This window comes from Arachis ipaensis, chromosome B9 (genome assembly GCF_059453495.1).
Source record: "Arachis ipaensis isolate K30076 ecotype BB chromosome B9, ASM5945349v1, whole genome shotgun sequence".
Taxonomy (NCBI): Eukaryota; Viridiplantae; Streptophyta; class Magnoliopsida; order Fabales; family Fabaceae; genus Arachis; species Arachis ipaensis.
In genome coordinates, this window is record NC_142444.1 from 139,356,815 (window position 1) to 139,373,282 (window position 16,468).

Here is a 16,468-nt window from a genome sequence, read left to right on the forward strand (position 1 = left end):
TTTCCACCAAAGCTTCCTTTTTCTTGTGTTCTCTCTTGTTCTTAGCTTTCTTGCTAAGTATTGAGGGTTAGGCTGACTTGGTCTTAGCTCAAGAGGTTAAGTAAGTCCGAGTGCCAGCACGGTAGCGTTGGAATGTGTCCAAGGCCGTGACAATTTGGCATCAGAGCAAGGTTCAAGAGGGAGCACAAGTGGTTTGTGGGTAAGACTTCTACTATCACCATGGAGCATGTTGAATCTCAAAGGGGAAGGGATGCTATTCCTTCTCAATGGGAAGGCAAGAAGGCCCGTTCTTCAAGTGAGCCTAGAGGTAAGGACTCTAACTTCTTAGAAGAGAGAGTTTCTATGTTGGAGAATGTTCTATCCTCTATGGATGAGCGCTTCCAAAGGGTAGAACATGACAAAGAGACCCTCAAGGCTCACGTGTTGGGAAAACAAGATGCTATCAAATAAAGCATGCTCCAAATCGAGGAGAAGCTTGATAATTCCTTGAAGTTATTTGAGGAAGTTCGAGTTTGGTTCGAGGAGGCAAAATCTCGACCAACCATTATAAGGGAGACGACAAAGATTGATCTTCCAAAGCCAAAGGAGTTCAAAGGCGTGAGAGACGCTCGAGAGGTGGAGAACTTCTTATGGCAAATGGAGAGGTACTTTGAAGGCCAAGGGGTAGTTGAAGAAGCAATAAAGGTACGCACTACAGCTCTCTACCTTTCTGATAATTCTACTTTGTGGTGGAGAAGAAAGTGCGTAGATATGGAAAAGGGTACTTGCAACATAGTCACATGGGAAGATTTCAAAAGGGACTTGAAAAGACAATTCTTCCCTGAGAATGTGGTCTATGAAGCAAGGAAGAAGTTGAGAGAGTTGAAGCACAAGAGTACGATCAATGACTAGGTAAAGAAGTTCACTACTCTCACGCTTTAAATCCCCAACTTAACATCAGAGGATGCATTGTTCTTCTTCATTGATGGACTCCAACCTTGGGCAAAGCAAGAACTACAAAGAAGAAATGTTAAGGATGTCGATGAGGCCATCGTGGTAGCCGAATCACTCACTGAATATCATAGGGGAGACTCTAAACCCAAGTCTTCCTTTAAACCCAGTTCTACTAAAGATGGGGGAGATAAGGGGAAGAGTTTCTCAACCAAGAAAGAAGGAAAATACTCTTCAAAAAAAGAGTATGAGGAAAAGAAGAAGTCTTTTGTGTCCAAAGGAGGATGTTTCGTGTGCAAGAGACCATACTAAATGAAAGACTGTCCCAAGTTAGGGAATCTGGCATCTATCACCGAAGAACGAGAGGCTCAATCACAAGTAACTGAGTGTGTTGGATCTATCCAACACATGAATGCTGTGAAGGGCAAAGAGGCAAGCACTGCAGAAAAGAAAGGCTTGATGTATGTCAAAGCCTTTATCGATGAAAAACCCATCATGGCTATGATCGACACTGGTGCTACACACAACTTCATCACGCCTGATGAAGCAAAGAGACTTGGGTTGAAGATCATCGAAAAGAATGATTGGTTTAAACTCGTGAATACCAATGGTGAACCCCTTAGGGGAGTAGCAAAAGGCGTTGAGATGACTCTTGGTTCTTGTTAGGGCCTTGTAAATTTCTCAGTAGCACCCATGGACAATTTTAAAATAGTCATCGGGCTCGATTTGCAAAGAAAGGCAAATATAATACCTATGCAAAGAAAGGGTCTCCATGCATGGTCCCTACAATCTCTAAAGTTGGAGGACCACCGATGCTCTTTACTACACAACTCAAGAAAGGGTCAAGAAGGGAGAGATTACATATTTGGTTCTATTCCAAGAGGAGTCAACATCTGAAAGAGAATACGTTCCTCCTGAAATCAAGGAAGTCCTTGAAGAAAATAAGGATGTGATGTCTCCCGAGTTGCCAAAACAACTACCACCTAGGAGGAAGGTGGACCACAAGATTGAATTGGAGTCAAGAGCAAAGCCACCAGCCTCAACACTTTATAGGATGGCACTGCCAGAACTTGAGAAGTTGAAGAAGCAACTCAAGGATTTGCTAGATGCTGGGTTCATCCGTCCATCGAAGACACCTTATTGTGCACCAATCTTGTTCCAAAAGAAGCATGATGGTTCGTTGAGACTATGCATCGACTATCAAATACCCTATTCCTTTGATAGTCAATTTGTTTGATCAACTTGGTAGAGCCAAGTGGTTCTCAAAATTGGATTTGATGTCAGGATATCACCAAGTGAGAATTGCTTATGGTGATGAGCCTAAGACCACGTGTGTCACGAGATATGGATTGTATGAGTGGTTGGTGATGCCTTTTGGCTTGACCAATGCTCCTACAACCTTCTGTACCTTGATGAATGAGATCTTTCGACCTTACCTTGATCTGTTTGTAGTGGTCTACTTGGATGATATTATTATCTATAGCAATACTTTGGAGGAACATGTGGAACACTTACGAACCGTGTTTAAGATCTTGCGAGAGAATAACCTATATGTGAAAAATGAAAATTATTCCTTTACAAGGGATGAAGTCCACTTTTTGGGATACATCATTAAAGGTGGAACTCTTTGCATGGATCAAGGAAAGGTGAAGGCTATCAAAGAGTAGGAACCGCCAAACAAGGTATCTGAATTGAGGTTATTTCTTAGTTTGGCTAATTACTATCAGAGGTTTATCAAGGGATACTCCACCAAGGCTGCACCGTTAACTGATCTTCTCAAGAAGAATCACTCTTGGGAATGGTCAAAGGAGTGTCAAAAGGCCTTTGATGAGTTGAAGGCTACTATCACAGAAGGACCAGTACTAGCACTACCCGACTACTCAAAGGTATTTGAAGTCCACATTGATGCTTCTAACTACGCTATTGGAGGGGTTCTAATACAAGAAGGACATCTAATTACCTTTGAGAGATGCAAGTTGAATGATACAGAGAGGCGATACACCGTCCAAGAGAAGGAGATGACCGCGGTAGTGCATTGTCTGAGAACTTGGCGTCACTACTTACTTGGTTCACACTTCATCGTCAAGACAGACAACGTAGCTACAAGCTACTTCCAAACTTAGAAGAAGTTAAGCCCCAAACAAGCTAGGTGGCAAGATTTCTTAGCTGAGTTTGATTTCGAATTTGAATACAAGTCAGGCAAAACTAATGTGGTAGCAGATGCGCTGAGCTGCAAGACTGAGTTGGCAGCCATTTCTATGGTCGAAAGAGATATTGTGCATACCATCAAGGAAGGGTTGCATTATGATCCATTAGCCAAGAAGTTGGTGGAGTTGGCTAGAGAAGGTAAGACCAAAAGATTTTGGCTAGAAGATGAGCTTCTTTACACTAAAGGGAGAAGACTATACGTCCCTAAATGAGAAAATCTAAGAAGAAAATTAGTGAGAAAATACCACGATACCAAGTGGGCTGGTCACCAAGGTCAGCGAAGGACCTTGGCACTCATTGAATCTTCTTATTATTGGCCTCAAATGAGAGATGAAGTGGAGAGCTATGTGAAAACTTGTCTTGTATGCCAACAAGATAAAATTGAAAATAAGACACCAAGTAGGTTGCTGGAACCTCTGCCTCCATCAAAACGGCCATGGAAAAGTGTCTCTTTAGATTTCATCTCTGCCTTACCGAAGTTCGAGGGGTTTGGATCTATTTTTGTGGTAGTGGATCGATTTTTGAAGTATGCTACCTTTATACTTGCCCCTACTGACTGCACTATAGAGGAAGCAGCACAACTATTCTTCAAGAATGTGGTGAAGTACTGGGGATTGTCTAGGAGCATCATTAGTGATCGAGATCCACGCTTCACAGGACGACTATGGATAGAGCTGTTCAAACTCCTTGGGTTAGAGTTTCGTTTCTCAACAAGCTTCCATCCTCAAATCGATGGGCAGACTGAGAGAGTGAATGCCTTACTTGAGTGTTACTTGAGGCATTTCGTAAGCGCTAGTCAGAAGGATCGGACAAAACTCCTAGACATTGCTCAGTTCTCATACAATCTACAAAGAAATGAGTCTAAAGGGAAGAGTCTGTTCGAGATTGTGACTGGACAACAGCCGCTTATGCCTCACTCTTTTTCTTCCTCTTACTCAGGGAAGAGCCCTGGAGCTTATCATATGATCAAGGCATGGAAAGAACAAGCAAATGTCACTCGTTCTTACCTCGATAAATCTACAAAGAGGATGAAGAAATGAGCAGATAAGAAGAGGAGGCATGCAAGCTATCAAGTGGGAGACAAGATAATGATTAAACTTCTCCCACAATAATTCAAAGCCTTTCACAAGGTTCATAAGGGGTTAATCTGCAAATACGAAAGGCCATTTGAGATCATTGGACGTGTTCGGGAGGTTGCTTACAAAGTACAACTCCCTCCCTCTATAAAGATCCACCCGGTCTGCTATGTAAGTATGCTTAAACCATATCATGAAGACCAAGATGAACCGAGTAGAGGTGACTCGAGTGGTGCTCCGCCTGTGGTGATTAAATCCTTTGATAAAGAAATCAAAGAGATCTTAGCCAATCGTGTCATGTGACGAAGAGGAGTACCACCAAGTATCCAATACTTGATCAAGTGGAAAGGGCTCCCGATAACCGAAGCTAGTTGGGAAGCTCGTGAAGATCTGTGGCAATTCCAAGAACACCTAGAACGCTATCATGAACAGAACGCGACGAGGACGTCTACGCATTAGGTGGGGGAGAATGTCACGGTAAATTTTAGAATGTTAGATTTAACAGTGTTTGTATAGTTTTCTAGAGTGTTTAAGAATGCTTTAGATGGTTTCAGAATGTTCTAGAATGTTCTAGAAGGTCCTGGAATACTCTAGAAGGTTTTAGAAGACTTTGGAAGGTCATAGAGTATTCAAGAAGAGTATGAATATATATAGAAGTATGAAGAGTAGTATGGAATAATCTAGAAGTATTTAGAAAGTTGTGGTAGGATAGATATTTGTAATGAAGGTTCTAGATGATTGATCTAGACTGTTGATTAGATTTAATCCTAACCATCCATTGAGGAGGTGGATGACTATAAATAGGAGTGAGAGTTAGAGAGTGTGAGTCATTGTAACAAACACTTGAGTAATAAAGTGTTCTTTCCACCAAAGCTTCCTTTTTTTTGTGTTCTCTTGTGTTCTTAGCTTTCTTGCCAAGTATTGAAAGTTAGGCTGACTTGGTCTTAGCTCAAGAGGTTGAGTAAGTCCAAGTGCCGGCACGGTAGCGTTGGAGTGTGTCCAAGGTCGTGACATTGTGCTTTTTAAAATATCAAACTCCTCATTTTGTGTTTGGTAAATAAAAAAGATCATGTGCTTGTGCTTGCAGCTTTTAAAAGATCAGGGTACTTTTGAAAGCACCTAAGATAGAGCTTTTCAAAGTTGACTTGTGGTTTTCAAAATTTAAAAGTCTAATCTAACTTCATATATTAACTAAGAGTATATACCCATTTTGGTCCTCAAAAAATTTCAGACTGGACACTTTAGTCCCCAACTAAAATTAATTGCTCGATTGGTCCCTAACAATTAACTCTGTCACTCACTTAGGTCCTTTACTCCGTTAATTCTAACGGAAGACAAAATAGTCCCTGACAACTCTAACAGGGGACAAAATGGTCCCTGATCTCTTCTGTTCAGAAACGACATTGTTCTCTCTCAATTTTCATCATATCTCGCATAACACTAACAGTCTAATACTATAACTTCAAACTACACAATGCACACTCTATAAATTTAATGTTCACAAGAAAATAAATCCTCAACTTGTTCTCAACCAATTCATACTCAGGAAACTAATGCTTATGTCTCTCAACTAGTTGTCGTCTTCGATGGATCCCATGAATCTAGACAGCAAGTCTGATTTGTTAAGACTCGTCGTCGTCGTTGCCATCTCCCTCCTCCTTTGCCCTAACATCTCCATGACTACATTGTCCACCACTACCATCGGTTCCTTCAGCTTCTTCTCTAAACCAATGTTCAGTAATCGCTTCAGTTTCCATATGAGCGACAACGGCGACATTGCTCGTTGTAATAGCTTGGATGCGAGGTCGAAACTGTCTCCCAACTTGGACTCCGGAAAAGAAGGAATGAAACACTCAGTGTCTATTTCAAATGAGAATTTACATATGATGTCGAAGGAGAATCTTCTCATGATGTCCTAATGTCCAACAATCTATATTGCTTGCCGGAGAGTGGAGAAAGGTGTGCCCTTGGAGCAGTTGTGGAACTTGGTCTTGAGGATGTCGTGGACGTTGTCGGGGTTGGAGGTGATGTTATCAAAGACATGGAAGTAGATGCTTTTGGTGGGTGAAGTGCAGAGGAGGTGGATGTATCAGTCACAAAGATTTAGGAAGTGTGTGGTCCATGACATGTTGAGGTAGGTGCGACACGTGTGACAATTACACCATGACTTAATCTTGGAGCTAAAGAGGAGGAAGAAAAAGATGGAAAAGAAGACTGTGAAGGTGAAGAAAGAGAGTATGAATGTTAGGGTTATGCGAGATATGATAAAAATTGGAGAAGAAAAGTGTCGTTTTTGAATAAAGGGGTCAAGGATCATTTTGTCCCTTGTTAGAGTTGTCGGGGATCATTTTGTCCCATGTTAGAGTTTTCAGGGACCATTTTGTCTTCCGTTAGAGTTGACGGAGCCAAGGACCTAAACGACTGACGGAATTAATTGTTAGGGACCAATCGAGTAATTAATTTTAGTTGGGGACCAAAATGTCTGGTTTAAAATTTTTTGAGGACCAAAATGGGTATATACTCATTAACTAATTTCCAAATTTAATGCTTACATTTATGTGTATTATAGTATTTTAAAATTTTAAAAGCTATTTTACCAAATGCAATTAATGTTGCTTTTGTTCATTAAAAGTTATTTTTAATTTGATTTACCAAACATAAATGTTACAACTTATAAAAAGTAAAAGCTTTACCAAACTAAGCCTAAGGGTGTTCGCGGTGTGGTTTGGATCGATTTTGAGTAAAAAAAAAAAACTCATCTGATCCGAATACTAAGTTTACTTGTGATGCAGTTTAGATTGGATGATTTTTTTTAAAAAACTTCGATCCGATCCGATTCAATTTCGAGCGGTTTGGATTGGAATGGATTTGCAATTTTATAAATTAAAAAAATTAAATATATATAACAAGTCTCAAATCAAATTTTAAATAACCAACAATGACATAGCAAGTCTCAACAATATTTTAAAAAACCAACGTTAACATAACAATAGAAATAAAATTATAAGTAAGTGAAAATAAATAAACGAGTATATACCCATTTTGGTCCTCAAAATATTTTAAACCAGACATTTTAGTCCCCAACTAAAATTAATTACTCGATTGGTCCCTAACAATTAATTTCGTCAGTCATTTAGGTCCTTGGCTCCGTCAACTCTAACGGAAGACAAAATGGTTCCTGAAAACTCTAACATGGGACAAAATGATCCCTGACAACTCTAACAAGGGACAAAATGATTGATAAACCCATATTTTATGATATATTTTGTTCCTAATTTAAGTGATTTATTCAATCATTCACTCACTTATTCATGTTAATTGCATAGTTTTACTTTCCCTTCCTTATTATGTGAGATATGTGAAAAACATGTTTCCTATGCTTTAAGAATAATTATTTTAATTACCCTTTATTACTATTCGATGTCGTGATTTGTGCGTTGAGTAGTTTCAGATCTTCTAAGGCAGGAATGACTTAAAGGATGGAAAGGAAATATACAAAAATGGAAGGAAAGTACAAAATGGAGTTTTTGAAGAAACTGGCAGCGACGCGAACGCGTGGACGACGCGGCCGCATGCCCAGCACGAAGAGAGCGTGACGCGAACGCGTGAATGACGCGAATGCGCCTCTTGAGCAGAACGCAGATGACGCGGACGCATGACCGAAGCGAACGCGTGATAAGGAAAACTCCAGATGACGCGACCGCGTGACCCACGCGGACGCGTGACAAAGGCCACGCACCAGAAATTACAGAAAACGCTCCCAGCGATTTCTGAAGCCCTTTTTGGCCCAAATCCAAGTACAGAAAGCACAGATTAGAGGTTATAAAGTGGGGAAATGCATCCATTCAAAAAAGGAGTCTCCAATTATTTACTTTTGATGATTTAGATGTAGTTTTTAGAGAGAGATTCTTTCCTCTCTCTCTCTTAGGATTAGGATTTAGGATTTTTCTTGCTTTCATGATTGTCCCTTTTTATCAGGTTCAACTTTTCTTTTTATTATCTTCTCAATTTAATTTATGTACTTTTCTATGTTACAGATAATTCTCTTAATTGATGTTATTTGAGGTATTTCAGTTTATGATTGCTCTCTTTTGTTTATGTTACTGTTACTTTCAACCTGAAGATATTTTTATTCGAGTAGATTTACTTTTCCCTTTTAGTCTTGGTTAAGAAATCAGTAACTCAGGAGTTATCAAACTCAACGTGATCAATAATTGTTATCTTTGCTAATTGAATTGAACTTCAATAATTCCAGTCCTTTCTTAGGAATTGACTAGAACCTGAAGATCATACTAATTAATCCACTTGATCTTCCCTTGCTTTAGTAAAGGCTAACTAAGTGGGATTAAGATTCAATTCTCGTCTCCATTGATAAGGATAACTAGGATAGGACTTCCAATTTCTCATACCTTGCCAAAAGTGTGTTTTACAGTTATTTATTTATTTTACTTGTCATTCAAATTACTTGTTCCTTACTTTCAAAATCCCCAATTTACAATCTTCATAACTAATAGTAAGAACAGCAGTTCCTTGAGAAGACGACCCAAGGTTTAAATACTTCGGTTATTAATTTTAAAGGGGTTTGTTACTTGTGACAACCAAAACGTTTGTACGAAGGAATTTCTGTCGGTTTAGAAACTATATCTACAACGCGACTATTTTTATAAAATTCTTTACCAGCAAAAATCCTAACGTCAATGATCCCTGGCCCCTTTATTCAAAAACGACACTATTTTTCTCCAATTTTTATCATATCTCGCATAACCCTAACATTCATACTCTCTTTCTTCACCTTCAGAGTCTTCTTTTCCATCTTTTCCTTCCTCCTCTTTAGCTCCAAGATTAAGTCATGGTGTAATTGTCACACGTGTCGCACCTACCTCAACATGTCATGGACCACACACTTCCTAAATCTTTGTGACTGATACATCCACCTCCTCTGCACTTCACCCACCAAAAGCATCTACTTCCACGTCTTTGATAACATCACCTCCAACCCCAACAACGTCCACGACATCCTCAAGACCAAGTTCCACAATTGCTCCAAGGGCACACCTTTCTCCACTCTCCGGCAAGCAATATAGATTGTTGGACATTAGGACATCATGAAAAGATTCTCCTTCGACATCATATGCAAATTCTCATTTGAAATAGACACTGAGTGCTTCATTCCTTCTTTTTCGGAGTCCAAGTTGGGAGACAGTTTTGACCTCGCATCCAAACTATTACAACGAGCAATGTCGCCGTTGTCGCTTATATGGAAACTGAAGCGATTACTGAACATTGGTTCGGAGAAGAAGCTGAAGGAACCGATGGTAGTGGTGGACAATGTGGTCATGGAGATGTTAGGGCAGAGGAGGAGGGAGATGGCAACGACGACGACAAGTCTTAACAAATCAGACTTGCTATCTAGATTCATGGGATCCATCGAAGACGACAACTAGTTGAGAGACATAAGCATTAGTTTCCTGAGTATGAATTGGTTGAGAACAAGTTGAGGATTTTTTTTTTTCTTGTGAACATTAAATTTATAGAGTGTGCATTGTGTAGTTTGAAGTTATAGTGTTAGACGGTTAGTGCTATGCGAGATATGATGGAAATTGGGAGAGAACAGTGTCGTTTTCGAACAGAAGAGATCAGGGTCCATTTTGTCCCCTGTTAGAGTTGTCAGGGACTATTTTGTCTTCCGTTAGAATTAACGGAGTAAAGGACCTAAGTGAGTGACGGAGTTAATTGTTAGGGACCAATCGAGTAATTAATTTTAGTTGGGGACTAAAGTGTCCAGTCTGAAATTTTTTGAGGACCAAAATGGGTATATACTCTAAATAAATAAATCACATTTTGAACATAAAATATTTATTAAATAATAATAATACATGAATAATATAAAAATATAACAAATTAAATATGTTATAAGTATAATTGTAAATATAATAATAAAATAATAATATTATAACACATTGTTCGATTTGGATTGAATTGGATCGGATCGATTGTGAAAAATAGATTCGAAAATCGATCCGATCTACGGTTTGTAAAAAATAGAATACAATTAAATCTAAATTAATACGATTTTAATCGATTTTCGATTTAAATTGAATTAAATGAGAAGTTTAATTTGAATCGGTTTAAATTTGAGCACCTGATCTAGACTCAGCATTCAGCATTGTTTCTTAACAGACAACTATATCACTTTTGATATGTTGATATGCTATCGAAAATGGCTAAACAGTAAACCCATCTTAACAAGAACAACAAAGTAAAGAGAGCTTGCATCTCTCTTGGATCATCGCCCCAAAACGTCAACATGGCCGCCGAGTTGACAATCGGTTTCGTTGGGGAGAACCTATCTAGATTGCTGATTCAAGAGTCAGCAGTGTTGGGCGGAGTAGCGAGCCATGTTGAGTCCATAGAGAAGGAACTTAGGCTAATGCAGCTGTACCTCGTTGAACGTGGAAGCTGGGAAGGCTTCGATGATTGGGTAGATAAGTTGAACGAAGTCGCTCTTGAGGCAGAGGATGTCATTCAAACCTTTGTCTTCAACTCAGTGAAGCGGAGGAGAGGGATTCACTATTTGTTTGTGAGATACAGAGTTGGCAAAGATCTGGACCGGATCAGCCGCAAGATGGGAGACATCTATCAATCTGAACCACGTAAGCAAGAGCAGATGGACAATTTGCGTGTGACCGTTGAATCTGAACCAGGAGAAACCTCAGCTCCCATGTTATCCCAAGCTATAGAACTGCTTTCTAACCTCATCAGTGAAAAGTTGGTTCTGCACTGGAACGTGATCAAGATGGTAGAACAAGCAAAAGATGAACTTGTGGCCATGCAAAGCATTGTCTCCAGTTTGAAATCAACAACTCAAAGAGAAGGCATCTGGTTGGAGGAAGTGAGGAGTATCTGTGATCTTACGGAAAATACTGTTGAGACCTTCATTGCCACAAGAAAGGATAAGGCTAGGTGTCGCCCTTGTTGGTTGTTTGCCCTGGAATGGAAATTTAAGAAGAAGATGGAGCATATCAATACACAAATTGGAGAAGCGCTTCACAGATCCTTGACTTACGGCATTGGCAAGGCAGATTTGGATTCTATAGGCGACAAAATAACAAGATCAGTGCATGTTCCAAACTTGACTTTGAGACGCGTGATACTTTCAAAAATCCCGTGCTTCATTTATTATGTTCTTTATCCCATCGCCACCGACCCTGAACTGAATTCCATACCGTTCTTCGTATTTGTTGTTTTCATGCAAGTTATCATATCTTTTCTGAATCCCAAAAAAAGGCTCGCAAAGAATCTCCCCAAGAAGAACAAATTTAAGAAATTAAAAATGTTAATTAGTCTGATGTTTATGTTTGCAATTGATTTAGCAATTTTCGTCTTCTCCGCAGTTTTCGGGTTGTGGGCAATGATACTTGAGTTTTGTTCTTTAATCGCTTCGGTTGTTATATGGGGTGTGTCATTGTGGAGGTCAACTGAGAGCAATTTGAAGTCAACCCAACGAGACTTGGCAATAATGGATGCATTATTCAGTGATATTGCAAGTGTGCAAGGCCTGAATAACAGACAGCAAGCATGGCTGGAGCAATTAAAATTGGTGGCTCAGAATGCTCGGTCACTTCAGGATGCTGTACATCAAGAGGGTGGATTTTTCAACAAACTTAAATTTGCGAATGACATCAATGGCTGCTTGTTTGAAATCCTTGTTGTCTTAGACAGGAAGAACATTTATGGCATTGCAAATATGGATGAAGGAAGTGGGCTAGTCTCATCGGGGCCAAGCATCCAAGTCCAAGAGGGAGAAACCAGCACTAGTGCGGTTCATGTTGATAACAATCATGATTTTGGCACCGAGAAGGATCCAATTGCAAAAGCTACGCCCTCATACCGACATGTCAAGAGTCTCAAACAGAGAGTCCGATCACTCCCGAGGGAAATGCAACTCATGAATGCTCTGTTTCAAGATGTACAAGAGATGGGGGAACTCAATGGAAGATCCCAAGTGTGGATTCAAGAAATGAAAGGCATTGCTCGTAAAATTGAAAATGTCATCCAAGAATATACTACTAATTGTAACTTGGAGAATGCACCAATCCACATCCGCATCATGAAGTGTTGGACCCGATTTAAACTTAGCAGGAAGATAGATGCCATCGAAAGCAAGATTCAAGATGCCACAAGAAAAGGAAGGAAGTATGGTTCGGTGCGACTTGAGCCCCATCCCAAGTCAGTCTCAGTGGCTCGATTACGCAAAGAGTCGAGTATCATTGGGTTCGATGATGTCAAGGTTTTGATGGATCAGTTACTCTCGGAAGAGGTAAGCAGCTGCATTATTTCAATAGTGGGAATTGAAGGCACGGGCAAAACAACACTAGCCAGATTGATATTTGAGAATGAGGCTGTTACAGATGTATTTGAGTGTCGAGCTTGGGTTCAAGTGCCCTCCGGTTGTACGGCTGAAAAGCTACTAGAGGATATAGCCAAGGAGATTATGGCAGGTCAAGAACTCAGTTGCACAACACAAGAGATGATTCAAGAACTAAAACACTTCGTGGGGAATAAAAGATGTCTCGTAGTTGTTGATAACATTGAAACTTATGAGGTCTTGGGTACCTTGAGAAAGACCATAATCGATGTGTCACCAGCATGGAGGCTTCTTATTACCAGTCGCAATGCAAACATGGTGTTACAAGCATCAGCTGCAAGAACCTTTGTTCACCAGCTACACTTATTGGATGATCAAAATAGCTGGATAATGTTCAAAACAAATCTGAAGGTGAACATTTCTGAAGAACTGAAGGAGGTTGGAAAACATATTGTGACAAAATGTGGTGGCCTTCCATCACAAATATTGAGAATGAGCGAGTTGCTTTCAAATACGGAGGCCACCACGGAGGAGTGGTCAAAAGTTCTACAGGAGCTCGATCAAGATAAAAAACCTTGGCTTGAAACAATCAATGCAATCAATTTGAAGCTACCTCTTTATCTGAAGAAATGTCTTTTTTATTTTCTTGAATTCCCTGCTGAATTTGAGATTCCTGCTAGACGACTGGTTGTTTTATGGGTTGCAGAGGGTCTGGTGCATCATGCAGAGGATGAAGAGCCTCCAGAGCAAGTTGCAGAATCGGTCTTAACACAATTGATAGATCTAAATATGGTTCAAATTGCAACAAGAAAGCGCAATGGTAAAGTGAAAACATGTCGACTCCCTAGTGCTATCTGGTTGGCAAAAGTTGAAGAGTCTAGATCTCGTCAACGCCAAAATGAGACACGTTCAAATAGAGGCAAAAGACAAAACATTACCCGCCGGGTGGCAGATCGTCTTGACGAAAGGGATGCCTGCTACAGTCATATTCATGGTACCATAGAAGATTCTTCAGCTTCCCTAGAAAATTACAAGAATGTTTTCTCTTTTCTGTCCTTTGATGCTCAAGAAGGAAGTAAGCCTGGCCAAGACATAGGTAACTTTCTCAGACGATGTATTGCAAGTGGATGTTTTTTGCTACTGCGGGTGCTAGATCTTGAACGTGTTTACAAGCCCAAGCTACCTAAAAGCATAGGTAGACTTTCTAAATTGCGGTATCTTGGATTAAGATGGACTTACTTAGAGTCACTCCCATCATCTATAAGCAGCTTGCTGAAACTGCAGACCCTTGATTTGAAGCACACTTATATTAACAGTCTCAGTAGATCCATATGGAAAATGGAACTGCGACACTTGTTCTTGAGTGAAACTTACCGAACCAGATTTCCACATCCACCAAGAGGTAATTATCTATCTGACCTTCAAACATTGTGGGGGCTTTTCATTGATGAGGAGACTAAAGTAGAGGATGGCTTGGACAAATTATTGAATATTAGAAAGCTGGGGTTAGCTTGCCAATCAATGTCATCACAAGAGGCAATGACATCACAACTTCGTGCAATAGCTGAATGGATAGAGAAACTAACATTTCTTCAATCATTGAGAGTGAAATCAAGAGATGAAAAAGGTCAGCCCTGGAAGTTACACTTGATGTCTTTGGAAGATCACACAAATCTTACAGACATGTATTTGCTAGGAATGTTGGACAGTTCATCCATACTCACCCAGTTTCCCCCAAGTCTCATTGAACTTACACTCTCACATTCCAAACTGCAAGATGACCCCTTACAAATTTTGAAAGATCTTCCAAATCTTCGATCATTGTCTTTACTTGCAGAATCTTACACAGGAAAAAAATTGGTCTGCAAATCCAGATGCTTTCCTCAGCTTCATATCCTCAGACTCTGGGGCCTCAAGCAATTAGAGGACTGGTTTATAGAACAAGAAGCACTCCCCTGTCTAGCACAACTGGAAATCAGATCGTGTAAGAATCTCAAGATGGTTCCTGTTGGACTACAATACGTTAGCACCCTACTTGAGTTCAAGGTAAGGGACATGCCAACAGAATTCGAAAGCAGAGTTTGTAACACTGGTGAGGATTGGTACAAGATCTCACACATTCTTTATCTCTGGATAAACGATACCATGTGTGATTCTTCCTTCCCATATAGGGATACCAGTAACAACCTCCAGAAGGCTTCTGCTTCGACATCAACTATCCTTCAGGAATTTAGGAAGGGTGGGACCTGTACATGGAAATGTCCTCCAGTGGGTTGGGTATGCATGAACTCGGCTGGTTCAGTTATCAGCAATTCTGAATCTGCTTGTGGAGGACTTGTTCGTGATGAGACAGGTTTGGTCTTGAGTGGATTTTCCGGCAACTTGGGAGGCACGTCCTCTGTAACAGTAGCAGAACTGTGGGGTGTCCTGCATGGGCTTAACTTGGTCTGGGACAGCGGTTATAGAAAATTGAAGGTAGATATTGACTCTCCTAGTGCCTTGTTTCTTATAGAATCATCTTCTCATGAGTCCATTCCAGTGTCTACTGTCGTCCAAGGCATCAAGGATGCCCTCAAGAGGGAGTGGACAGTGCAATTCTCTCATGTCAGCTCCGAAGCCAACAGGGTAGCTCATATGTTAGCTCAAACGGGACATCATCTTCCGCTCGGCATACAGCCATTCATCAGTCCTCCTATCTGTCTAGCTGATGTCATTCAAGAAGATCAAGCTGGTTCTGCTCAGCAGCAGCATCAGGATGCGAATTCTCAATAAGCACTTCAACATTGTTGAATGGTGAGTTTCCTCGCTTTCACTATATTTCAGTCCTTCCAGCTGACACCTGGTGATTTGTTAACATAGTAAAATATGTTTTCCTAATGTGCAGCAATTTAACTCCAGTAGCAGTGTTGATCAGCTTATCGCCATGCCTATCCAATTTGTATCCTAGTCTGGCTTCAACATATTTACCGGTATTTTGCTGTTAAACAAGATAGGATAGTAAATTTATTTCCTTCATCGAAGACTTTGAGTATGATAATTTGTGTTGAGACATATTTTATTTTCCTTGACTGTGTTGTTCAATCAGAGGAGTTGTTATTTCGCCTATTTGCTCCAACCTTCAACTAACTGTAACTATACAGTGAGAATACGTTATACGTTCATAGATACTTGAACGATCCATAATAGCTATCATTCAACTGAATAAACCGAATCACCTAGAATTGTGTGATATAAACAGAAAAGAATTGAAAAGGTTAATAATCATAATTCAAACATTGTAATTATCTGGGTTCAACATGTGGACAGTTTGGGCGATTGGCGTAAAGAAGGAATAAGCAAAGTTACTTTACCGCAATTGGCATCAATTATCTTCTTCAGACGTAGGAAATTAGGAATCTTCCCAAGCAAAGAGCCCATCCAAACCAGATTCAACTTTCAAGTATCTCGTGCTTGAATCTAAAATTCCGAGCTGCCAGGCTCAACGTTGAAACTAGAAACAATGAAAAGGAATAGATCTGAACCCCAGCAGAAGAAAAAATACAAAACTTTTCACACTGCGTAAAAAAAGAAAAAAATCTTTCGTTGGCAAAATGGGCTAGAACTAGTAAAAGCTAAAAGTTATTAAGGTGAAGCACAAGAACAGAACAAAAATTCACTTTCCACAGAGGTGACTATGTTAATACGTTTTGTATATGATTTATTTATTTATTTTGATTTTTGGTACTTAAACTTGAGCCTCCTATTAGGGGTTTTTTTTTTTTTTTTCTGAAATACGTAAAAGTGAGCCTTTGTTTCAATTGTTTGGTTTTGTATGATCACATTTTTCAAATAATAATAATAATAATAACACCCAGAATCAGTTTCTAAAAATTTTTTAGTCAGATAT

At 39.8% G+C, this 16,468-nt stretch overlaps 2 protein-coding genes across 2 annotated transcripts; both read left to right on the forward strand.

The window, feature by feature from the left end:
- Positions 1-1,242: 1,242 nt before the first annotated feature.
- On the forward strand, positions 1,243-4,178 carry LOC148546534 (uncharacterized). Its single transcript, XM_088499243.1, has 6 exons — positions 1,243-1,517; positions 1,729-2,105; positions 2,155-2,576; positions 2,658-2,957; positions 3,126-3,276; positions 3,706-4,178. The coding sequence occupies exons 1-6, from the start codon at positions 1,243-1,245 to the stop codon at positions 4,176-4,178; spliced, it is 1,998 nt and encodes a 665-aa protein (XP_088355369.1).
- Positions 4,179-10,441: 6,263 nt separating this feature from the next.
- Positions 10,442-15,354, forward strand: LOC148546535 (putative disease resistance protein RXW24L). Its single transcript, XM_088498345.1, has one exon. It carries the CDS (start codon positions 10,522-10,524, stop codon positions 15,352-15,354), a length of 4,833 nt encoding a protein of 1,610 aa, XP_088354471.1. The 5' UTR covers positions 10,442-10,521.
- Positions 15,355-16,468: the final 1,114 nt, after the last annotated feature.

Excerpts from the sequence above, each read along its gene's own strand:
- LOC148546534 (XM_088499243.1), top strand. The coding sequence starts at position 1,243 with ATGAAAGACTGTCCCAAGTTAGGGAATCTGGCATCTATCACCGAAGAA. Across the intron at positions 2,577-2,657 it reads TTTGCATGGATCAAGGAAAG|AGGTTTATCAAGGGATACTC; the intron begins GTGAAGGCTATC and ends AATTACTATCAG. Across the intron at positions 2,958-3,125 it reads AAGAGAAGGAGATGACCGCG|TCAGGCAAAACTAATGTGGT; the intron begins GTAGTGCATTGT and ends TTTGAATACAAG.
- LOC148546535 (XM_088498345.1), top strand. The coding sequence starts at position 10,522 with ATGGCCGCCGAGTTGACAATCGGTTTCGTTGGGGAGAACCTATCTAGA.